At 41.5% G+C, this 26,041-nt stretch overlaps 1 protein-coding gene across 5 annotated transcripts in view; it reads right to left on the bottom strand.

Annotated features, from left to right (window-relative positions):
* Positions 1 to 1,653: 1,653 nt before the first annotated feature.
* The window catches only part of GRAMD2B (GRAM domain containing 2B), a 129,767-nt gene continuing 105,379 nt past the window's right edge, over positions 1,654 to 26,041 (bottom strand). For 4 of the 5 annotated variants that reach the window (XM_081233279.1, XM_081233280.1, XM_081233277.1 and 1 more), the window contains 12 exons: positions 23,381 to 23,492; positions 21,231 to 21,297; positions 19,991 to 20,094; positions 15,248 to 15,343; positions 13,298 to 13,369; positions 13,106 to 13,186; positions 10,072 to 10,183; positions 9,298 to 9,420; positions 8,607 to 8,694; positions 7,597 to 7,701; positions 4,995 to 5,088; positions 1,654 to 1,927 (listed from right to left, as the gene is read on the bottom strand). In XM_081233279.1, coding sequence (XP_081089405.1) covers positions 1,886 to 1,927; positions 4,995 to 5,088; positions 7,597 to 7,701; positions 8,607 to 8,694; positions 9,298 to 9,420; positions 10,072 to 10,183; positions 13,106 to 13,186; positions 13,298 to 13,369; positions 15,248 to 15,343; positions 19,991 to 20,094; positions 21,231 to 21,297; positions 23,381 to 23,492 — 1,096 coding nt within the window. In that variant the 3' untranslated portion in view covers positions 1,654 to 1,885. Of the gene's footprint in view, positions 1,928 to 4,994; positions 5,089 to 7,596; positions 7,702 to 8,606; positions 8,695 to 9,297; positions 9,421 to 10,071; positions 10,184 to 13,105; positions 13,187 to 13,297; positions 13,370 to 15,247; positions 15,344 to 19,990; positions 20,095 to 21,230; positions 21,298 to 23,380; positions 23,493 to 25,721; positions 25,765 to 26,041 lie in introns of all 5 variants that reach the window. The other variant, XM_081233281.1, reaches the window with a different exon arrangement.

Here is a 26,041-nt window from a genome sequence, read left to right as displayed (position 1 = left end):
GCTCTGCTATTGAATAGTCTCTAATATTTTGCTGTTAAGGCTTCAAAGAATATTCTTGTATATAAATCCTTGACTAGATCTCTGATTATTGCTCTGGTATAAATTGCTGGATAGCAGATTACTAATGCAGTGAAATTTGAACCATTTAAAGGCTCTTCACACAGTTGTAGAATTTCTCTCCAGAGGTGGCTGACCCACTCTTGAATCTCTAATGGGTTTTAACTATAGAGCACTGACATAGAACTTTTATAAAACTGGACTGTCAGACATGCAAACATTTTAAGAAATAATGAATATGGTTCCTATTAAGAGGAGAGTGTACAATTTGCCTCACATGGCGATGTGCTTTAGAAACTTTGTAACATTTAATTCTCACAATGACACTTTCCCCTGGTACTTTTATCCTCATCAATAAATGGGGGAAAATGACCAAATATTTTGCTTACGGTCACATAACTCATAAAATGAGGACCCAGGAATCAAGCATTGGTTTTCTGATTTCATAGTTAATTTTTCTTTCCCCTATATCACTGCAACCCAAGAACTTAAATCAGTTTTTCAGAAGTGAATACTTGGGAGAAAAGAAGTATGGGTGAGTTGGAAGTAGTAGAGAGGAGGTGAGAAGCAGTTAGAAGCATATTGTCTCTGTTAAAAGAATTTACAAACTGACAAAATATAGCATTGGCAGGGCATTTTAACCAATGAGTATTTATTAAAAGCTAGGGGTGCACCAGGCACAATTCTTGTCCAGTAGGCTAACAAATACAAATGATGTAACCAATTCACTTATTAGCTTATCTGATTAAACAAAATACATTTCATAGAAATGATTATAAAATGCATCATAGATAAACAGAATATCTTTTGTATTACAGATATTAGGGTACCTAAATAATTATGAATAAAAACCAGCCAACCCATATGGTAAATAGAAGTTAGCAAAACCACTAGTTAAATATTTTAGTCAGCAAAAGAGAAAAGCATGCTATCATCATGCTGAGATGGGTTTCAGCATTAATTACAGACATCCTATTTCAAAACACACACAGTCCACCTACAATCTTAAAAATGCAGTGTTTTTCATCCTGCATCAAATCACTATCATACTTTTTGGTTAAAGATTAGTTTTGGTTTCAAAGTAAGTTAATTTAGTACTTTAGTCTCATGTCTCACAAATTCTTCTTGACCTGGGGTGGGTGAGAATCAGTCCTATTAGTTATTAGAGGAACAAAACATAAAATGAGATAGTTTAACCCACTTTGTCCAATACTCTTGCCAGTACTCAACTGAGAAGATATACAGGTGACTTAAACCAGAACATAACAGCAGAAAGGAAAAAACCAAAAACTAAAATGTTATTTGTTTGAAGCAAGTCTGTCCGTTAGGGCTTTTTTGTTTCTTTTTGTCTTTTGGGAGAGCCATGGCAAATTCTAAGGATCCTATCGAGTTTGTTGGCACACGATATATCCCTTAGTTTGAAGGTTGGTTAAGAGGGGTGTACAGGAGAGAAAAGGCAGGTGGGTAGGACTGAAAAGGCATGGAGTGGAGGAGTATGTCAGTACCGCTGACACAGTCACGATAACCCACTGAACCACAATCGTCCAAGTCCGCCAGGCCCTTCCTGAGACCTCCAGAGATGGGTCTGTTTTCTTCAGGCAGAAGCCCTGAAAACTTCCTCAGAGTCAAGGTCAAATTTTATTGCACAGGAGCCAAAATTATTCCCCTTCCCCCCTTTCCTGAGCTGGAGACCTCCAAGGGCAAGCATGGCTGGGGCTGCCCATCTGCTCGCTCCTCTGGCCAGCAGGGAGCGCTCCACCAGAATGCCGGGGGAGCACCTACTTCAAGGGAAGTGTGAGGTTTTGCATTGGTCCAAGCTTCTGGCTGGTCAGTCACCATTCTCAAGTAGCTTTTGTAAGTTGTTTTGTATCTTGAAATAAGAGAAAAGCTCCTGTTATTACATAGAATGGAGTATATTAAGTGCATATTTGCTGTGGTCTATATAATGCTTGAGCTTAACCTCTTCTATCTTGAATAAAAAGCTACACATGGGTTCAATTTAGATCAGGCAAATAAATGCATGATCGTGGCATAGAATTCTGTTTGACAAACCACTTTAAAATGAAAAAAGATAGGCTAAAAATTTTTGAAAGAGTGGCACAAAGATGAAAATGTCGGTAGAGACTAAGAGAAACAGAACAAAAGCCCTGGCAACACCAGGTGTGACCCAAATGCATTCAGAGACAATGCGAAACCAGGCTTGACAAAGCCCACGTGATTGTCTGAATCGGACAAACACCACAAATAATGTTTAACACTCCTATTAGATATAACATTTCCCAGGGACCCTGCCTATGTGGATCTTAAGACCACAGTATAGTGTTGGGCATTGAAAATGTGCTTGGTAAATGTTTGTTGGGTAAATGAACTTTAAAGAATTCAGAGCAAGGAATTTTCAAGAGCCAATAAGTACTGTGAGGGAGTAGGGAACCCTGTGGAACAAAAGAAAGAGAACATAGTCTTCTTTTGGAAGAACATTCTGTGATGTCCTAGAGGCATACACAGGATAAGTGGAGAGGAAGAGATCTAATCAGTATGTGCCAGGAACTTCATGTATGCTCACCTTGACCACACACCACCACACACAGAGGCAGGTTTTATACACCAAGCTAAGGGCCAGAGATGCTACATAACAAGACCAGTCACACGGTAAGTGGCAGAGTAGGGAAAAGAACAGACATCTGACTCCAAAGTTCATGCTCTTTCTTCTGCACTGCTCCACCATTAATGCCATTCCCAGTACTAAGAAAATAAGTATTTACTTCTTTACCTGTAAAAGGCATTGCCTTCATCCCCCAAATTCCTACTTCATGTCTTCCCTAGCTTCCCACAGGACCAAAGATGAATGGAAAAGCAGGAGTGGGAAGGTAGAGAAAGAAATGAAATAAAAGACTGATATCCAAAATATTTAAAACACCTACAAAGACAAAAACCCCAAAAGTAAAACAAAGGAGATAAAGGGGCAATTTACAGAAGGAATATTACAGAAGGAAATCCATATGGCCAATATATATATGAAAAGATGCTCAACCGCAATAGTAATTAGGAAAATGCAAATACAAACCATAATGAGATTGGACTTCATACTCTTAGACTAGGAGGTAGTAGGGGGTCAGAATGGCCTAATGGTGCCCATCTTAGAGAAACTGAGGAGACATTTGATGCTAATTAGTTGACAAAGTCCTGCGTAATCTATCAGTGGCAAGTGAAAAGGATGACTGAAAGGGCAGTGATGCCGTGAACAGAAATGGGGAAGTTACAAGAGGGCAGATCAGGAGGCTGAGACATGACCACTCCCTGCAGGAGAGGAGAAGGAAGTTGCTGGTACTGAGTAGAAAGAGCTGAGACCTGGCTCTGACTTTCCCGCAGCACACAGCTGCTGTCCCCCGACCATGCGCTGCTGCGTTACTACCAGCTTCCCTTTGGCGGGTGGAGGCTTGGGGGTGCAGACCGAGCAACAGCACATGGGTGTGGCCTGGTGACTATTTTTATACTAAGATTCCTATGAGCAATGTGTGCAACTTATGCCTTTTTACAACTTCAACACATGCATTTTGACCCTGAATCCCCTCTTCCCTTCTTCTGCTTTGGGACACAGGTTTCTGTTGGTACTGTAGGCCTCCTAGCCAAGTAGCTGGGCTCTGCACAAGACATGGCCAGCTGTCTGCCTGTTGTGGACGAGCTCTCCTGTTTTCCTGTCCCTCATTACAGAAAGTGGTGTCCCAGCTGGGCCCGGCAGGGGAGTGGGAAGAAATGCATGGCAGGGCAGCAGGGTTCCGTGTGCTTCCAGTCCAAAGAACACCACCGTGTGCCAGAGTGAACGAGAGAGAAAATTTCCACCCCATTCTCTAGGTCAGCATGGAAGTCAAACATTTCTAAGCATTTCATCAAAAAAATTTTATCTTCAATTCTTAGCAACTGACATTTTAGAAGGGAAAACAGTTCTGGTTGCTATCCCATACCTTCTCTAGCTTGACTGTGCATTTAAAAGAAAAAATTTCCAAGCTTGCCCATCGATACAGTGATTCAGTGGGAATTATCTGTCATGCCTTGGTTTAGAATAGAAGTATGCAGACTCCTTTGCTCTCCATACTTCAGTGGTTAAATGCTAGATACCATTTAGTATTGAAAGACAAGCATAATTTGACTCATTTGTATTTCATGTTTCTTCCCAAGTGAGCATAACTGCACTACTGTGGAAAGCCACCAAATGCTTGGCATTTGTGGCAGCAATTCAAATTGAACAACTCACTCTAAACCTTTCCTTTAAGGATAAGGGTCAAAATAAAGCATGAGACAGGGACAGACGTGCTGAAAGGAGAAATAAGAAATGTTAACTAGGTTTAACTCTGGGGATATTTCTGGGTGCCTACCTTCTCCTGTTCACCTCCCTACTCAGTGGTCTTATCCCCCAGGTCTAAGGTTGGATTCTGAGGAGCAGTAAAAGCAGAGGGCTTCGAAGCACAACTTTGGAGTCAGACCTGGTTCAAATTCCAGTCCTGCCAGCTTTCTGGGTGTGTCTCCTGGAGCAAGTTCACTTGAAACTTGGCTTCATTTGTCAGATGGGAACAATGGCATGTATCATAGAGAGACTGAATGCAAATATTTTCTGTATGGCGACAACCAGCCTGGGTGGAGCTGGGGGCTGCCCTCTCTGGTTGGGGGCACTCCTGACCATGCCCCTCCCCGAGCCCTGTGTCAGCCGACACTTACCATTGGGCCCTATGGCACAGAGAATGATTTCTAACCAAGTGGGAAAACCACAAGGTCAACCGACAAGGAAGATGAGGTTGGAACCTATTTTTCAGTGGAAAATCCCCTGGCCGCGTATGGTCATTTAGGTGGCCTGTTGCACAGCCATGCGTGTGTAACCCCTGCCCTGTGGCAGTGGACAGGCACTACTGTGGCGCCCCCAACCCAGGAAAGAGACCTGTCACCTTTTCTAGTCTCATTATGTTGGCTGTAAGCTCTCGGCACAGGACCTCCACATTTAACTGTACGTGTGACCCCGGGCTGGATGGTGCTGTCTGTCTGTAAGAACACAGAGAAGAATTACTGTGGGCAGGGATGGCAAAGAAAGAAGTGGAATGAACACATTTTAAATTTATCTGACCAGAAAACTAGGTTATAATAGGAGACAGCGTGCATTTACCTTGTTCACATCAGAAAGGCCCTGCAGTAATCCTCAACTTCAGACTAGATGTTTAGGGGACTAAGTCTTCAAAGCTTAGCTGGAAATCTCTTAAGCTATTTTTGTTTAAGTGGCTACATTGCGCCTCAGCTTCCAAACACAAATCAGACAATTATTCTCAAGCACGCAGTTTCTTAGACTACTTTTACTAACTCCCGATACCCTCTCTCTGCCCACAGCTGCACGCATTTGCAAGGCTTACTGCTCTTCTCAGTCATGTATGTACTGTTTATAGGAGAAACAACCATTTACACTAGAACTTTCATAATGTTTAGGAATGTCTTTAATCAAATTTCTGTTGATGTGTGACTTTTGCAGTTCCTTCTTTGAGCCCTGCCGTACAAACATAATTGCCCTTGTCTAGTAATATAACCGATGTATTCACTATTTATCACTTGACTGTTAAAGGCGTGGGCTCTTACTCTGAGGTCCACTGGGGTCCTATACCAGTTAAAACTGTAGGAAATTTAGAGATGTGTGTACATTTTCCCAGAGAGCTGCTCTAAAACCATTGATTAGATTTTCATGTTAAGGTTAAGAACCATGGTCTGTATCTCCTTTCTATTTCTTGGTTGTAATTTAATTTTAGATGTGAAGTTTTTAGATGGCATTGACTGGTCTAATTTATTTTACATAGGATCCATTTTTGAGGCATAGGTACTTGGTAACTTATCAATGATTATCTAAATATTAAGAAAGCAATCAGACGTTTTTCATTGAGTAGTTCTGAAACAGTTTTTTGTTTGTCCTTGATCCATAGTATCAAAATCTTAGATCCCAAAGAGGAAACTGAATCTAAATCTTCTGATTTCTAAACAAGGTATCTGAGACCCAGAGTACTGATTTATCCACACGAAATTCTGACAATCCAGACCTTCCCGTCATGGGTATTCCCTGACCTCATATAATATGTGATCTTTGTGATTTTCCCTTTAAATGGTTGTTTTTCAAATTGTATCTCCTCCTGGATTGATTATTTAAATAGTAGAATAAGTATTCCATTTGCCTTCCATTAGTGGAATTTCCCCCTCATCATCATCGTTAATTAAATGATAACAGGACATGAGGTACATTTTCCTAATAAAATCAACCCCTTATATGGTAGTGAACTAATAGTTTGCAATAATGTAGAGCTACCTCCTAGCTCTAAGTGTATTATTAACATTTTGAACAACACGTGAGAGAGTAAGGGCAGGGTATGAATTTATCCCAAACCATTCATTAGACTTATTACTGGTTCAAATGTATATTTATGGTTCAGAAATAATCTGTGTACCAGCATTGCATAAGACAGAGAACAAGACTTTTAGGTGACTGTTAAGACTGTAAAGAAAGGGCCTAGAATTGTATGGCATAATAGTTCTCAAAGTGTAGACCCCAGGCCAGCACCAGAAATTTGGAGAACGGGCCCTGCAATCTGTTTTAACAAGCCATCCAGATGATTCTGATACACACTGAAAATATCCTGACTCACTTCTCTGCTGTTCCTTATAAGCAACCACTGGTTGACTAGGTTTTTGTAGTCATATAGACCTGAAACCTGATTCTGTTAAAATTATTTCTCTGAGTCTCAGTTTCTTCATCTGTAAAATGGGAATAATAGCTATCTTATAAGGTTATGGTGAAGTTATGAGAGGAAACTGTATCTGTGTGAAAGATCTACTGTAATAGATCTCTAGCACACAGTACTTACTCTGTAAAGAAATACCTCTACTTTTAAAACTTCAGGTAAAAGTATGCTTTAAACATGGAATACTTTATTTTACTCTTTAGAGAATGTGTCAAAATCCTCATGTAAATGGGTTTAAAGGAAAGACCACTATGGCAATAGATTTAATTAGGTTAGACATGTTAAAAATACTGTGGTAGAAAATCTTCACAGACACATTCAACTAATTACTAGTCACTTGGATCTCTATAGTGGTCAAGAGTTTTGTAAATGAGTTCATACAAAGAGTTATATATGATGAAATGTGCTGAGTTACTTGAATTGCTTCTTTTCTATGAATGTCTTGACTCATTGCCATTGTACGAAGATAAACTTGACTATTTTAATAAATGGGCCAAGGTCACAACTGAGTCTTAGGATAAGAGAACAAGATACTGTAAAGTTAGGCTTGTTTCTTGCCTTATCGCTGGCGACACTATAGCAACTCAAGAACATGAAGAGTCAGGTCATTTATTTCTAGGACCCTCCTATCATTACTTTCCATATATACACTTAACAAAATGTCTCATACAGAATGTATCCTCAATTAATGCTTGCTAAGAAGGATGCCAAGCTCAGGTCAAACATTATACTAATGTGAACAGCAAGCAGAAGACAGCACTGGAGGGGATTGTCTTACTCAGTCTGATGGGTGTCCACAATGGAGGTTAGTGACCCCAGCCGCTCCTCGAGAGAATTAATTCTGTATCTCATGTAGAAGGTTGAGATGATTAGTGCACAGACACTGGAAAGGGATAAAAGAGAAATTCCCAGTAGGTTAGTGGCCAGGACCCGATTGATGTTCATAAAACAGTAACCTCAGAGGCAACACTGTACATTTGAGGCAAGGTATTTTCCAAAATAACTTGGCTACAGAGACTTCAAAAGTCTTTTTTCAACAGACTGATGCTTGCACTAAACTTTAGAACTAGAAGGATATTGAAAATTCTCTATTTTCTCAATTTACAAATAATGGCATTTCAGTAGTCTCGCTCAAGGCCAGCCAACGTAGATTCCCGAGCTGGTGCTCATTCCTCCCACCAGGTACTGTCGAAGGCCCTGGCCAGCGAGTGTCCGGTCTTGTGACTCACATTCTCTGCTTTATCTGGAAACCAAACTGCAGATCCTCCTTGGTTCTGAGAAACAGCCTAGAACTGGGTCAGGTTATTTTCAGAAGAACAACTGGCTAGAAGCTACAGGCTAGTTACAGGCTAGAAGCTGAGGGGAACTTAAAAAAGTCAATGCCTAAGTTTTCAATAAAGGGGATGACATTTTCAAGTTGTTTTGGTCCCTATCCAGAGGACACGGGATAGATGGAAAAATAAACATGAACAAAGATGCTTCATAATTCAGGAAACAATTTCCTAACTAAGAGTATCTACTTAGAACTTAGTCTTCTGCTGGATTTGGTATATTTTGCTTTTCCTTCCTTCCTTCTCACTATCTATTTAAATAAGAAGGGGATGAATATGAAAAGGTGACCTAAGTTTAAGAAAAAAGGTGTTGAAGTAGGAGACAAAAATTTCCCCCTAAAAGATTTGGGTCATATTAGAGGCAACTAAGATTCACAATGGCTCTTAGTAACGTGATGACATTATTCCTGTAGTGAATTGAATCATTAAGTCATTCATATTAAATACACTTACTTACACAATTGCATAGAATATAAGAATATGGTGGAGAGTCGGACATTTCTGAGACTTTACTCTGGGTATGATTCCAATGGTTTCTGACTGACCTGTTGGGTGGAAAACAAAAAGCTTCTGTTTAAAAATGATAACACATCTCCTTCGCGCAGCAGTATCCCTATAGGGAAGAAGTACTTGAGAGACAGATTTCCAGGTAATAAAAATCAGAGGAAATACTAACCAAAGCCTTCGCTTCTCATTTTAACCAGTAGTTACAATTCCTTCCCACATGTTGCATTCAATACATATCTACTGAGAGCCTTCTCTGTGCCAAGCATTGCGATGGAGTGACTGGTGAACAATACAGACCCCATCCTTGATCTCCTACCAGTACAACTGGTAAGCAGTTATTATAATAATCAGTAAATAATAATAAAATAACGTGAGTTTTACTGGTAATTTTTGAATCACAACCTCAAAGTATTCAGAATAATGAAAGGTCTTCCACGAAGGCTGTTCACCTTTGTATGCCCCACAGTAAAGCATGGAACTGGGTAGGGTTTGTTCAGTGTATAAATGAATTAACATGCTAAGACCTACAGCAGGAAGGGAGGGGGAGGGAATAGCAAAGGCAGTCATAAAGTGAAACATGAAGCCCTTTAAAAATTACAGGCAGATGCCCACCCCTGCCCCCCAAATAATCCATTCCTTACCATGCCCAGGGAGACTCTTGGCTTTTCCTTCAGGCACTCTGTTCACAAGGGCATCTGCCCGAGTTGGTTTTGCTTCTCCCTTGGAGACATTCAGAACTGTCTGGGATTCTGTCACATGGAAATCTACCAAGATGAAACGGGGCTGTGTAAGCTTTCTCCCCAGTGCGTTTAAACACATAGGATCAACCACAAAGCAAATCAATCCCTTAATATGCATAATGGCCAAAGAATATAAATGGATCTTCTTACAAGCTGGTTGAGTGGTTTGGGGATGAAATCCAATGTTCAAGCAAATAAAAAATAAAATGATATAAGGGCAGTCTGTCCTTATCCCACTGACTCATGGGGACGATTCAGCTATAATAATAATATTACTAAAGAAGAAGTAAGAAAATATTGCATGTTTCTGTCTTTCAACCACTCCATTATGTCTATTTAAGAGACTTTTTTTTGTTCTTTTTTGTCACACCATGTGGCTTGTGGGATTTTAGTTCACCGACCAGGGATTGAATCTGGGCCCTCGGCAGTGAGAGCGTGGAGCCCTAACCACTGGACCGCCAGGGAATTCCCAAAGAGACATTTGTTAAATGCGTATTACCACATAGGCAATTCCTTTTCCTTGAACTTTCAAACTACGCTTTGTTTAGAGTCCCTTACTAATTGTTAGCTCAGAAGGTGTGTTGTTTTTTGGTTGGTTTTGGTTTTGGTTTTGGTTGAGCTAAGGGTGTTTTGTGGAAAATTAAATTTCAGTAAAGATACAGAAATCTCCCAGACCTCGAGAGTTCTCAGATTCAGGAGTCTGGGATCCAGAACTGCTGTATCCTTCCATGTCTTGCCTTCTTTGCCGTACCACTCCATCCAGATCTGAGAATTCATCGTTGAAATCCTGAAGGGAAATAATGAAATGAAGAGAGAGGCCCATTTTCCTTTATTCAACAGACAGGACTTTGTAACCTCCAGGCCTTTCACTTAGGCCTGACCTATAAAAAATGGAAAAGGAAGGATTACCCCATACTACTGGGTTTCCTCAACAGATCACAGAGTATCTGGTTACTGATTTTTCTGGGCAGTTAGAATTCTGTTAACAAACAGTGGCCAACTCGTTTGAAATAACAAATGTCTAGGAAAAAAACTGGGATGCTGATGTTTGAAAAGCTTCTAGGGTAAAGCTAGAGAAGTCTCATTAGCATTTTGTAATGAGAAAAAGTGACCAAAACAGACATATACAAGACAAAAAAGTAGCTAGAAAGTTCTAGATGCATGTTCTAAATGCAGAGAAAGATTTTCTCAAATTATAGTTTTAAAAAGTTATTGGAAATAGAAAAGGGAAAATGGCTTTAGCAAATTAGACACTGAAAGGAAAGCTTTAGCTTTTTTCTTCCCTCAAACAAATCATAACAGGGTCAGTAACATTACTTCTAAATGACAAAAGGGTGAGAGAGGAGTGAGGAGTCTTGGAAAAAGCAGGATGTTTTTACTGTGTATACCACTTGTTCCCCAAAGTGCTTAGGAAATGAAGAGACAAGACGCGTCACTAAAATGTCGCGGTGAAGGTACAATTCGGCGAGCTTTTCACAATTTATTTAGCTGCCAAGTGAAGAAGAGGAGATATATCTTGTAAGCAAATTACCAACCTTCCACCTTCAACTAGCTGTCTCTTGATTATTTCAATAGTCATTTCAATTTCATGCAAGAATTTATAGGGGAAGGAAAATTTAAAAATTCAAGTCTCCTCAATTCAATAATTATTAATTGAACACCCACTATGGATCAGGCAGTATGCAAAGCACCAAACACACATGACTGCACTTGATCTTCACAGCCACGTCAGGAGCCTGACATTTTACTGGATGAGGAAGCTGAGTCAGAGCAGTTAAACATAGCTCAGCTGGGTGGAACCCAGATTTGAAACCATGTTTGAGGGATTCCAAATCATAAGTGTTTCATTCTATTTTGTACTTTTTTTTTTTTTTTTTTTGCAGTACGTGGGCCTCTCACTGCTGTGGTCTCTCCCGTTGCGGAGCACAGGCTCTGGACGCGCAGGCTCAGTGGCATGGCTCACGGACCTAGCCGCTCCGTGGCATGTGTGATCTTCCCGGACCGGGGCACGAACCCGTGTCCCCTCCATCGGCAGGCGGACTCTCAACCACTGCGCCACCAGGGAAGCCCTCACGCTATTTTTTAAGGTAGATTTTTTTTTAAAAATTGAGATAAAATTCACCAGTTTAAGTATACAATGTAGTGGTTTTTAGAATAATTACATTGTCGTACAACCATCACCACTGTCTTATTTCACAATACGTCCATCTCCCCCCAGAAAGAAGCCCTTTACCCGTTAGCATTCACTCCCAATCCTGTTCCTTGGCAACCACTAATGCATTTTCTGCCCATATGGATTTGTCTATTCTGGACATTTAATATACATGGAATCATACAACATGTAGCCTTTTGTGTATGCCTTCTTCCACTAAGCATAATGTGTTCAAGGTTCATCCATGTTGTATTATGTATCAGTAGTTCTTCATTTTTATGGTCAAATAATATTTCACTGTATGGATATATTACATTTTATTTATCCATTTATCAGCTGATGGCTATCAGGGTTGCTTCCACTTTTTGGCTATGATGTATAATGCAGCTATGAACATTCTGGTTTAAGTTTTTGTGTGAACACGTTTTCAATCCCTGTACGTTTTAACAGCTCTCAAAAAAAAAAAAAAAAAAAAGATTTGTAGGGCTTCCTTGGTGGTGAAGTGGTTAGGAATCCACCTGCCAATGCGGGGGACACGGGTTCGAGCCCTAGTCCGGGAAGATCCCACATGCCGTGGAGCAACTAAGCCCGTGCACCACAACTACTGAGCCTGCGCTCTAGAGCCCGTGCGCCACAACTACAGAAGCTTGCGTGCCTAGAGCCCGTGCTCCGCAACAAGAGAAGCCACCACAATGAGAAGCCCACGCACCACCACGAAGAGTAGCCCCTGCTCACCGCAACTAGACAAGGCCTGTGCGCAGCGACAGAGACCCAACGCAGCCAAAAATAAATAAATAAGTAAGTAAATAAAGTTAAAAAATTTGTAGATGTTGAAACTCTGGGCTCATACCGCTTCACCAAAGGTATTAAAACGTTTAACGATTATCAGTTTGGGAACAACCATTTGAACAACACGGCTAGGACTCTCTTGGGCTTGCATGATACCATCACAGGTACAAATCTTGTACAAATCGGGGGAGCTACTTCCCGTTCGAGATTTACTCTGTAGTCAGAAAGTCTAAGGGAATCAAAGAATCTCTACCTCTTGGGCATTACAGCTTTCTTCTTTTACAGTTATTTCTGGGTATCCCTCATCTTCTCTACTAAGCTGTAAAGACTTTGAAGGCAAGAACTAGTTTTGATTTTTCCTGGTGTCCTTATGGGTACACTAGCATGATGCCTTGAACATAGAAGACATTCAACGACTTGTGGGATGAATCATGCCCTACCTAAATAGACTGGTGAATCCCTCTAAAACAACGCTGACAAACAAACCGAGCAAGATTTGCTGAATACCTCCATGGACCAGTAACTGGCTAAAACAGCGCACTATCATGTTTCTTTTCTTTTGCAGGTTGACTCTTCAATTACCTGAAAAAGTTGATGACCTCCTATGGTCCCCTCTTCTTCGGGACAGAAATGCCCTGTTTCTTCAACTTTGCCTCCAATACTGTGGTCCTAAGTTCCTCCCGCACCCTGGTCATGGTGCAAGGAGAAGTGTGATTGTGGGACCTACTCACTTTCTTTCGCATTTAGATAGTTATGTAGGCAACTCACCAGAGGCAGAGATGAAGGGCGGTCTGCCTGGAAACTGTTTTCAAGAGAAGATGGATTGGGACTGTTGCCAATGCTTGTATTCTGAAATTATCGAAACAAAATTATTTTTACAAAATGAAAAAACCAGATCAACTACAAAACCATAAGAAATACAGAAGAGAGACAGCAATTGAGGCTCAGAGATGTACTCACTTCTAAGTGTCCACACACAGATTTTAGTAGTTTGTAAGTTGAATCTCTGGAGAGTAAGGAGACAAATATGTACTGAAAAACAAAATGATAATTATTTAATTATTAACAGATACTGCTCGACTAGAAGTGAGTGTTCAGAGTTAAAAAATTTATCTGTATATTTTTTCATTTTCAAACACCATAGACTATATTCTATACCGAGTCTATATTCTCATTCCATTCAGCCACACATTCAGTTTTTATTCCATTCCTGGAAAAAAGTGGAATATATTCTCCCACAATAGCAACAAAACTCTCAGACCCAACTTAAATAATACAGAAATGTAGAGCAAAATGAAAGCTCCGGTGCTCTGACATAGGTGCCACAAACAAGCATGGATGGAAAAGACCTGGATAGTAAAGAAAGGCCAGTTGTATTCGCCAGGTCCTCTTTTATCCTCTCCCTCCCTTTCCCGCCCCCCTTTTAGAAGGTATTTAACAATTCCCAAGGGTCTGCTTTCTCTGCTCTGACCTAGATTTCCATTGAAAATGTCCTAGCCACTCTAAAAGGCTCATTCTTTTTCAAGCCACTTCCAGATTCTTTCTTGTACAAATATGGAGATTTTTCTGGTGAATGCTTATAAATAAGTTATGGGAAAGAAGTCAAGTCAGAGCTAGACAGTAATTTGGAGACAAATAACACAAGGAAAAAAGATTTTACCATAAACCGCACGTTGAGAAAAAAGTTCACACTTTTTCCATCTATTTGAGCCACAGCATCTTTTCACACCCGCTTTCCAAAGTTTGTGATTACCCTCTCTTGCATTCCCATGAGAGAACCTGATACACTTTCTGAGCAAATACTGTATTCCAAAGTAGTTAACATTACGGGTTCTGGCATTAGACAGACTGGGTTGCAAATTTTGGCTCTGTTACCTACCAAGTGGGTGACACTGGGCTAACTCTTAGTTTTAGTTTCCTTAACAATCCCCATCCCTTACAGTATGGTAGTGTGGAATAAACATGTAAATATAAGGAAAGCATTTTGTGTACGCCTGGCAAGAAGCACCTGATGCTTGTTAGCCATTCGTATTAAAAAAAAAAATCTAGAAACAGATATTAACATATTTCCTAGCTCATCAGAATAGCCTCTTTTAATTTTTCCTTCTTTCTCCTTCCCCCTTTAAGTTATTCAGTATGATTAGAAATGAAATGTAGCTTTTATGCTTTCATAAAAATAGTAGGTAAAATATTAAAAAAATTTCAAGTGAAACATGAGTAACCAAACCACTCTACTCTCTCTCTCTTGCCAAGGTGAAACACACATCGCTCTCCATACAAATATTTCAGGTTGCCCATGTCTGGGGTAGCCCAACAGTCAGTGACAGCTCCGGAACTTCTGTATTGAAGAGGGGTAGTTAAGGCAACCTGGAGGCAAAGAGGGCCTAGGAACTGGTCCTCAAGCTGAACTTGAATAGCAAGCCCAAGTTTTACATCTTTAGGTTGGCTCTGGGGAGGCACCAATGGAGGTTATGGGGAGGCTGGCCAACCCCGCCCCAGGGACTCCTCATATCACCCTGCCTCACCCTGTGAATAAGGTGGTGGTGATGGTGGCGTTTTAAATAATAATAAAGAAATGAAATATATCCCTGTAGCCTGACCTGACCTAATAGATGTTAGGGAAAAGGAAGTTGGGAAAGAATTTTACTTTCTTTGACTTTGGTCAAGTAAGTATAATGAAGTCAGCAGGAAATTCAAAATTGGCAACTATTACATTAGAATAAATCACCTTGTCAGGGCAAACAACACTACACAAAAGTCTAAAGGCTGTGATTTCAAAAATTAGTCTTACAGAGTAACTCCTAATTCATGGTATTATGGTTCAGGGTCTTGGTCCTCCGCAAGAAGCCCCTAAGGCAGTGAAACCCAGAGTAGGACAAAGCAGGGTGCCCGCACCCGCTGCGTACTCACCCTGTCTGTGACTGTCGCTATAATCAGGGCATTTGGCACCAGAAGGGCAGTTTTGGTTTTCTTTATCAGGGTTACCGAGAAAGCCGGAATAGAGATCTGAAACAGAATCACTGAGTTAACATGGGTTCAGGCTTCACAGAGCAGCACTCCAAATCTTCATGTTAAAGGAAAAATAAAAAAAGATAAAATCAGCAGCAAGCTCTCCAGCTTCCACGAAGAAAAGTGAATCTTAGAAGAGTGTCACCGAGATCTCAACGTGGTATTTACAAAGCTGGAGGATAAATCTGGATCATCAAGTCTACAGAAGGGTTTGGTGGGAAACCTGGGACATGTGAATAGAATGCAAAATGTACAGCCATTTTAAAGGTAATCCCAAGGCTCTAAAGAAGTTACATGCTTGTGGTCATCTACTCTGAGCTCATCTCCACACACCCTGCTCTTTTCTGTCCTTAGGGAAAAAGGCTGAAAAGCACTGGTATAGTAGACCCATTTTTTTTTTTTTTTTTTGCGGTACGTGGGCCTCTCCCGTTGCGGAGCACAGGCTCCGGATGCGCAGGCTCAGCAGCCATGGCTCACGGGCCCACCCGCTCCGTGGCATGTGGGATCTTCCCGGACCAGGGCACGAACCCGTGTCCCCTGCATCGGCAGGCGGACTCTCAACCACTGCGCCACCAGGGAAGCCCTAGTAGACCCATTTTTGAACAGGAAGTCTGGGGCCTGAATTCTCAGTTCTATTACTATCCACATGACTTATTCAACCTTGTAAGCTATCCTTTCTTGGCCTTGGTTTCCTGACTTATAAAATAGAGACAGTCTTACCTATTTCCCAGGATTTTCTGTGGATTAAATGAGATAATAGATGGAAAATGCCTAGCACTCAATAAAAATGTCATTCATTTCCTCATCTGTCTCATAAAAAAGAGGATGGGTGAAATACAAGCACTCTTGAGTTCTTTTCTGGCTCAAACAATAAAGAATAACAACAGTGACAATTACAGCAGCTACCATTATCAATACCTATTTACCAGATGACAATTATATTTAAATATGACAGTCCTATAATGTAGACATTCTAAGAGATAAGGATGTTTGTTTAGAGAGGTATATGACTTTCTCAAGGTCATAAATAAGTTACAAAGATAGAATTTGAACCAATCTGATCCAAAATAGGGGTTCTTTTTCATACAAGGTACTGCAAGAATGTACCAGATGCTGTGAAGAACAGTAGATGTTCCTGTTATTTTTATGTTACAGCCCTTCAACCAGGTTTGATCTCAAAGGAAAATGGATCACATCACTTTGATCCCTGAAAAGAGAGTCACCCCCACTCCTGGTAAAAAGAAAAGGGCCTGAATCCCTCCACAGGTGCACACACTCACATGAACATACATTTTGTAAAGATGCTTCACATATTCTGAAAGAGATCAACAAGGTCGGTGGGGAAGAAGAGGGGCTTATGTTAGTACTGCCAGCTTGAAGGACCAAAACTAAGCTTTCCATTTTCTTACATTTTAATTTAGAACTTTTGCGTTCATATTTAGGTTTATGAGATGGAGTTGTTCTACTGCCCCTCCAAGTTCCTGATGGGAAGACTATGAAGAATGAGGGGCTAATCTAAATTAGACACTAAAGAAAAAAAACTATTTTGCCAAAGAACTCTACCCATGAAACTTTTGAAGTTGGGGAGATAATTCAGAAGTGATAAATTGGGATTACTTTGGAAAAAAGAATTTAAGATCTTCCAAGATAGATGATGATATAAAAATGAGCCTAATTGGGCTTCCCTGGTGGCACAGTGGTTGAGAGTCCGCCTGCCGATGCAGGGGACACGGGTTCGTGCCCTGGTCCGGGAGGATCCCACATGCCACGGAGTGGCTGGGCCCGTGAGCCATGGCCACTGAGCCTGCGCGTCTGGAGCCTGTGCTCCGCAACGGGAGAGGCCACAACAGTGAGAGGCCCGCGTACCACAAAAAAAAAGCCTAATTTCGTTTCTCAGCAGCAACACAAACACACAGTGATAAGGGGCTATAAATTTGGATTTTTGCAGAATGTAAGGCACGGAACACCCTTAAAAAGGAGTTTCACTCAATTGCTTCATGAGTATAAGTGACAACTAGATAACATTTGAAAAATAAAGCATGAATCACTTCTCTGTTTGAGCCTAGATGCAATGTGATACATGCCTTTAATTTTACTAGCATCTAAAAATACACACAGGCTGAGGAAAAGGTTCTGATTAAGGTTACACTTTAGGGTGCTTAGAAAATTCCCCTTCCTAGAGCAGATTGCTTGTTTGCTTTTAGTTCACATTGGATCATGCTGGACCAAGGTCTGTTGGCAGTGAGCAAATTCTGCCGCAGAGCTGAAGCCCACATCTCCTTGACGCCATCCTCAGTGGGTAAGGAATGTGCAAGTCACTATCATGGTTCTTATCTTCCCACCCCCTCTTTTCTCTTAGATTAGATACAGCACATGCAAAAGCAATCCCACATGTCCTTGTCTTTAAAAAGCCAGGTCACTCCTTTTAGCTTTTTTTGGTCAGTTCTTTCTTAGGTAGAGATAGGATTTTGAAACCATTGCTAGAATCATATTAGCTTGAAGTTACTTACTGGCTTTGTGAATTCCCCATCCTTTAACAAAGGCTAATTTTTTTAAAAAATTATTTATTTATTTTTTGGCTGTGTTGGGTCTTCATTGCTGCGTGTGGGCTTTCTCTAGTTGCGGTGAGCGTGGGCTACTCTTCATTGCGGTGCGCGGGCTTCTCATTGTCGTGGCTTCTCTTGTTGTGGAGCATGGGCTGTAGGCATGCGGGCTTCAGTAGTTGCAGCACACGGGCTCAGGAGATGTGGCTTGCGGGCTCTAGAGCTCAGGCTCAGTAGTTGTGGCGCACGGGCTTAGTTACTCCACGGCATGTGGGATCTTCCTGGTCCAGGGCTCGAACCCGTGTCCCCTGCATTGGCAGGCGGATTCTTAACCACTGTGCCACCAGGGAAGTCCAAGGCTAATTCTTTGTTCACTACTGTTTTCAACCCCTGCTGCTTTGGTCAGAGGTGTTGGCTCTCTCTATTCCTGAGAATTGTCTTTATCCCATGGAATTGGAGATCAGTACTACCCAGTTCCCTTCCCCACTCCATGAACAAGTGCTTATAATCCAGAAATCTAGAAATATGGTGCAATACTATTCAATATTGCTTTGCATTATACTGATTCAAATAATACTGTGAATCTAAACTATGTTTATCTAAACATAACTCTATACAATAAAAATTACATGTTTGATGTTAGTCTGCTGACTGAAAACCAAAATAAAGAATTTCCGTTATATTTGTTAAGTGGTCTTTATTTATAAGACTGCCAGTGGCTTTAGGGAGAATATTTAAATAAAACATATCTACCGGGCTTCCCTGGTGGCGCAGTGGTTAAGAGTCCGCCTGCCGATGCAGGGGACACGGGTTCGTGCCCCTATCCCGGAAGATCCCACATGCCGCGGAGCGGCTGGGCCCGCGAGCCATGGCCGCGGAGCCTGTGTGTCCGGAGCCTGTGCTCTGCAACGGGAGAGGCCACAGCAGTGAGAGGCCCGCGTACAGAAAAAAAAAAAAAAAAAAAAAAAAATATCTACCAGTCAAAACAAAAGGAGTTTTTAATCAGCAACTTCAAGAGTATAGAAGCTGCTTATTCATAATCACGAATCAGAATGATTAAAAACTCACTGAGGGCTTCCCTGGTGGCGCAGTGGTTGAGAATCTGCCTGCCGATGCAGGGGACACGGGTTTGTGCCCCAGTCCGGGAAGATCCCACATGCCGCAGAGCGGCTGGGCCCGTGAGCCATGGCCGCTGAGCCTGCGCGTCCGGAGCCTGTGCTCCGCAATGGGAGAGGCCACAACAGTGAGAGGCCTGTGTACCGCAAAACAAAACAAAACAAAACAAAAAGAACTCACCGAGGTCATGCAAACCCCAGGTGTTTCTCTGACACTTTGTTCTGGTGGCCTGACTGAACTGTGTGATGTGACATCACAGCTCAAAGGGAAAGAATGTCAGTGGGATGGAATTAGTTTTTCCCTTCTCATGCCAAAGTCCCAAGGGCCTCGTTTTAGAAGGCGGTGCCCTGGGAAAACTGCCAACTTCTTCAGGCTATTCTCCCTAATGGTTCAGGTATCATGGGCCTCTGCCCCAAAATCTGTGTTTAGTGAGAAGGAAAAGATGTCCGTGTTCAACGGGGATTGTGGGTATGTGACTCCCCCAGACTAGGCCTAAAATGCTCCAAATCCTGCTCATTTTGTGCTGGTGACAAAGTGAGCTCTAATAAGTATCTTATTTATAGGCCTGTTTGCCTAGATATCTGATGGTAACTGTGTGAATATGGTGTAAAAATTCAAATTTCTTTAAAGAATTGTTTTGGGTTTAATGTATGTCTTTGAAACAAATTATGACACATTCTCCATATGAAGAACTTTAAGAGTGTACTGGTGACATCTTGGTAAAAAGGACTTAAGGTAGGATTGTGGGATATATATATACATATAAGGAAATGAATGAGAGAGTGCTGTTTAGGGAGAAAGGGAAGTTCGTGTTATCTAGAGGCATTTAGAACCTGTAGTATTTGGAACTATAGTAAAGGAAACTTGGTATAAAGGAATAATAATGACACAAATATTTATAGACATTGCTACATTTAAAACAATTAATAGTCACAATATATAAGAAAATGCAGGATTAGCTTTCTTTTTGAAAAATTATACCAACCTTAGTGTCTTTTCCAAAGACCTTGGAATGAAAACAAATCCAGTTTTCTGATACAAAGAGCTTTCCTTGGTATAATATTTCTTTCTGTAGAGCACAGGTAAAACCTGGGAAAATATATACAGGTATAACATTATTTAGAATTTCCATTTAAAATGAAAATTGTGTATATATGTTGGTGACTCAGAGATGGGCAGAGATAATACACTCACATGCTCAAAAGATCTCTCACCTCTTTTTCAGTCATCTTTAGTGAAATAAAGCTATGGAGATGAGAGTTTGTTTTTTAATTCCAAGTCTTACAAACTTCAGTATAAACATCAAAATGGAAAGGCAAGGGGTTTCCCTGGTGGTGCAGTGGTTGAGAGTCCGCCTGCCGATGCAGGGGACACGCTTCGTGCCCCGGTCCGGGAAGATCCCACGTGCCACGGAGCGGCTGGGCCCGTGAGCCATGGCCGCTGAGCCTGCGCTCCGCAACGGGAGAGGCCACAACAGTGAGAGGCCCGCGTACCGCAAAAAAAAAAAAAAAAAAAGGAAAGGCAAGTCTATCATTGCAGATGAGGGGTCAAGAATGATGTTGCAAAAATCTCCTCTTTGGGAAGGTGTGTCATCCTTGTGCTAATGTTGGCACTGCTGCCCTTTCTTCCCTGGGATGGTCACTAATGACTCCTTTTGAAATAGATGGTCTCATTGTGGGGAGAGCACATGACCCACACCTTCCTGTTTGGAGATGGTGGGAGGAAGCCAGCATGCTGCCTTAGCATTTGTGTACTGAGGGAAGCTGGAATGGAACCCTGGGCGCCAGATGCGCTCAGCGGAGCGGAGCAGGTGCTGAACGTCGTGCTGGGCCAGGTGTTTAGGTGTGACCACTGAGCCCTGCACAGCACAGGGGTTGACATGTCTGTCCACCTAGGTCTGTGTTGTCTTCTTCTAGTGGCCTCTCTTGCTCTGGTCTTGTTATCTTAAAACAAAGCACTATCCAATCACAACACATTTCAGCAGTGAGTATGCAAGGCGAGGACATTCTGGAATCCCCTTGGATGGTTCCATATCACGTGGAGGAGGTCACTTTCCCATTCTACTCCCTTATCTTTCAAGGTGCTGGGTGAAAGCTGAGTGAGGTCGGTGTTATTGTTACATCATGAGTTTCAGAAAGCTATTCCCCTTGGTGATTCAGTCCCCAGACTCTTTCTCCCCCCAAACCAATTAGCATCTTTTCAAAGTCAACCAAGTCAGAACTTACTTTGCCTCAGGGGTTCCTCAGTGGGGACATCCAGAAACAGCTTGTGGAAGTGCATGTTTGCCTTGTCCTACAAGGATGACAAAACACAGGCATCACCGCTCTTGTTCTTCTTCTCAAACATCACGAATTTTAACTTCAATGTAAATTATGTAACAAATCTCCCCACCCTTAACAGAGAATCTTAAGAGTTCATTCTCCCTGATCTTATAGTCTCCAACACAACCCTTCAGTGAAAAACAGTGGAAGGCAGGGCACAAAGGTTTCATTTTCCAACAAGATTAGTGACTTGTTGACTGGACATATATATATATATATCTATAATTGTGAAGTAGCTGGTGATCAGCCTTCTGCAGAAGTGGCTGGACAAAGATGCCCCTAATAATAAATGAGATAAACTTCTAAGAAATCTCACCAGGTAGTGGATCCCAGGGCACTAAAGGTCCCAGTGAGTACTCTCAGAAGAGGGTAGTGGTTAAAAGCCCTGTATCAGATTACCCTGAGTTTAAGTTTTAGCTGCACCTCTTCTGTGGCATGTGATCCTGGCCTAGTTACTTAACCTCTCTGGGCCAGTTTTCTCTTTTGTGCCAGTAGCTGCCTCAGAGGGATGCGTAAGGCTTAAATGGGGTAATACATCTCCAGGACTGGCTACCCGGTTTGTCACTGTGACTGTTACTGTTGTGAAGGCATTTCCTTAACCAGTGTCAGGGGGAGGCGACAAGTAGGATTTCACACAAAATACTTAACTCTCCAGGGCGGTAGAAGGCCCAAGAATCTGAAATGCTGCAAATCACTTCATTTTCATCTGTTTCCAGTTGTGACAACAATGTATAGACAGCAATTTACAGTTTGTAAAATGCTTTCACAAAACACCACTCCCAGCCCCACAGTAACCTGGGAACTGATGTCAGTTCAGGACCCTGTGCCTTAGGGATTCTGAGCGACTTAACTGGCTCCACACAACTACTAAGAGGTAGGACTGGGTCCTCCATCCACAGGACCACTTTTCTTCAAAAGCCTCCTAGCAGGCAGAGTCTTATGAGTGGAACAGAGAGATACCACAAGTTGGCCTTTGATGATGCATTATCCAAACTAGGAGTAGTCTCAATGGCAGCAATGGCCCTACTATTGCCATAAAGAAGAGCTTCAGACAGGTCATGCGTATGACAGATGGTCCCCTCAAGTCAACTTGTTTATAGATGAACACCTCACATAAAGTAGGTTAGCTCATGCTGCTTCCTTGGAGTACATCTTGCATCCAGAAAGTTTCCTTGATTAAAGCTAGGTGTTCTATCAGGGCTTTGCTGAGATCTTCTTTTTAATGGCTACAGTGAGCATTGGTTGCATGCTTGATTTTAAAATATCCTGGGCCATGGAATCTTCAAAAATGTGAAATTAATAAAAATAAAATTTTTAAAAAGGTAGGGACTGATCTAAATTAAAGGTGACATGACAAATAAATGCAATGCATGGTTCAACTGGATTCTAGAGAGGGGGGAGCAAAAAATCTTTATAAAGGACATTCACTACTGGGACAATTGTAGAAATCGAAAATGGATTTTATATTAGTAATATTTTTGTATATTTACTATTTAGTTAAATTTCTTGGGTGAGCCAACAGTTTCTTGTTCTAGTTCTTAGGAGATACATATTCAAGTATTTTAGGAGTGAAGTGTCAAAAAGCCCCAAACTGTTGGCCCCAGTAAGTATGTCATACTCTATGACACAGAACTGGGCTTTGTTACCCATCTGGGTGTATCTTGAAGCAGACCCCAAATTGCTTCCAAAGAAGAATCATGACGCTGTTCCCAGGTTTTCCTCCTCTGTGTGCAGTTGGGAAGCCTTCTATTCACACAGGTGCCTTATCACACTCTTTAATTGTAGTGGAAGGATGTCACACCTCTCCTGGTCTCCGCTAATTATTAGACAAGCACATGACTCTCAGTAGTCACTGCCCCTCTGCATGTGCTGCATGGTCAGCTGTGAAATATAATGTTGATGAAAGCTCGCCCAAGGGAACTGCAGCCGGTCCTTTCTTCCTGATTCTCTAAAATCTGTGCCTACCTTAGTCCTGACCCTTGGGTTCCCTCTTCCTATTGGCTTCAATGCTTCTGTCGCCCTCTGAGACAATACACATTTCATTCCCAAATTACCTGGCTGGAAGATGAGAACTTTTTCCTTTCAATCTTAGGGTCATTCTTGCTTTCTGTTTTACAGTCGTTCTTCTCACTTGCTAAAGAGGCACCATCAAAACTGGATTTTGACCTGAGGAAAGAAAATCCAAGAAGTCCGTAAGATGAATTTTTTACGCTACCATTAATTGTATACAGTGTAATACATCTTGATTATTATACCAGCTCACAAGAAAGCCTGACATTGATTTTTCTCTTCTAGACATCGATAATCCCTCAGGACTCTAAGGACATGGTGTTGGGAGACAGGGTGATTCCAGCAGGCGGGATCCCAAACTGAAGAAACTGTACCTTATGGAAGGGAGAAGTATTGATTGAGCTGTGAAAGTAATTATATCATCTCAAAAGTATTTTAAGCAGTATAAAGAGGAGTACTGGAGGCTGATTATTGAAACTGCAGCTATAGTTCAATCCAGAATTCTGTGAATACTTAACAAGTGTTAATTGAGTGAGGCGTGATGTTAAATGCCTCAGGGCACACAAGACAGTCCTTATCCTTAAGGAGCCTGTGCGCATATCAAGCATCTTTTTATTTTTATTTATTTATTTTTTTACATCTTTATTGGAGTATAATTGCTTTACAATGGTGTGTTAGTTTCTGCTTTATAACAAAGTGAATCAGTTATACATATACATATGTTCCCATATCTCCTCCCTCTTGCGTCTCCCTCCCTCCCACCCTCCCTATCAAACATCTTTTTAAAAAGGCAGTACATGATGTAGCATCAAAACAATACATATCATAGGCGTTAGGAGGCGGTATAGAGACAGTTAAGTCCAACAGGAGGTAAGAGAAGAGACCAGCAGGTCAGTGACGGTTTAATACACTGGGCCTAACAGGATGAGCAGGAATTGGGTATGGGGAAAAGAGAGACAGAACATCCCAGAGTGGGAAAATAGAAGTGAAATCAGGATAAAAAAAAGAACACGTTTGGAAGTCCTTCCTTTGTTCTCATAAGGGCAGAGGTCAGAGCTCCCGGATTTCTTTCCCAAGGTGATTCTAGTCCTGGCTCATCATTTGAGTAGAATTTGCATCTTCAACCGTACAGGGAAACCCAGCCATTTCAAAGTGGAATGCATGCATAATTTTTAGAGGTATATACATGAAAAAATTTTGTGATACAATTATGTAGATTTTTTTCTGTTTATTGGGGGAAAAAAATGGCACATGAAATTCATGATTCCACGATAGGATTCTTTAGAATGAGGCTCAGTTAAAATAATGTTTGGTTCAAAGTGAATTTAAGAAGACTCTTAAGCAATTTGGGTGGCATATGGGTGTGACAGAGGGACAGAAATGAAGTTAGAGAGACTTTGGACTCTGGCTTTCTCAGCTGTGAAGAGACTATGTGATGTCCCAGGCCTCTGCTGCCCGCAACAGTTTTGAGTCCACAGTGCTCAAACCAGAGGCAAAATATCTCTCATCAATTCAAGGCACAGAGATTTGGATTCAGTTACTGGCCATTGAACCAATTCACAGATATAAATTTCTTTAGAATTCTAGGAATTACTTAAAAAAAAAACTATGAGTAGACATTTGTACTCTACTTGAAAATAAAATTGTTTTTACAAATGTCAAATTACCTATTATTTATACTAGCCACTAATTTGAATTTATCACCTCTACTGATTCAAATTAATAAATGTTAATGGTACTGTCAAGGCAATGATCAGACCTTTTGAAGAACTATGGACTATAAGCAAATGTGACAAAAGGGCAGCTGTACCCTTGATGATTTCAAGAGGCACAAGCAGAAGGTCTTGTCTGCACAGCATTGGCTCTGAGGTAGGGGTGGGAGGCATGCTTATTTACATGCATTATTTCTTTGTGTCTTTTCAACTGTGTTAGTCTCACTTCATACAGATGACTATGAGCAGGACCTGAAACCTAGTGCAAAACATTTTTATTCAAAAATTCAGAATTGCCAGACAGTGAGAGCAGAGCCTTCAACCAAGCGCAGGACTCTCTGCAGCTACGCAGATAACACATTTGAGCTGGTGAAGCTGAACAAGCATGCCCTCATGATGTGTGTTATTCTCATCTGAAGCCTGGGGAAAGTGGAGTTACACGTGCAGTGCATTCAGAGCGCCTGCAGTAGCCAGCCAATAGTGGTGAAAGATACAAGAAACAACAGGCTTGGTGCCTTTATTTGGTGAGTGAGGCAGGATGCTCTGACAGGAAACAGCTATAGAAAGAACGGTTAAAAGTGAGATGCATCAAAACAGTCATGCAGAAAAGATGGAGACAGAATTGGGAGTGATAGTCAGAACAGTAAAATCTGGGGGCACAGTGAAGACTTATGCTTGGTCCTGAGTGAGGTATAGATTTGCAGAGAAGCCGTGGGCTGGGTAGCCAGGAAGGAAGGGAAAAGCAGGAGTTATTTAATCATCCTGTAGCAGAGGACAAAAGACGTAGAAGGTAGCAGTTCTGACAGTTCTAATACGGGGAGGAGAACTATTACTCCTCCACTTGGTGTGGATAAATGGCCACAGTTACCTGTAATTGATCACTGACTTAACCATTCTCTTTTAAGGGCAGAAAAGCAACTTGAAGTTCCTACTTCTTCCTTCCATGTGAAAGAAAGCACATAATTGGTGCCCCTGAGAGTGACGGGGACCAGA

This window comes from Mesoplodon bidens, assembly GCF_964165515.1.
Source record: "Mesoplodon bidens genome assembly, chromosome: 4".
In the NCBI taxonomy this organism is placed as follows: Eukaryota; Metazoa; Chordata; class Mammalia; order Artiodactyla; family Ziphiidae; genus Mesoplodon; species Mesoplodon bidens.
Note: the sequence above shows the minus strand (reverse complement) of the source record. Positions and strands in the feature narration are given on the sequence as shown.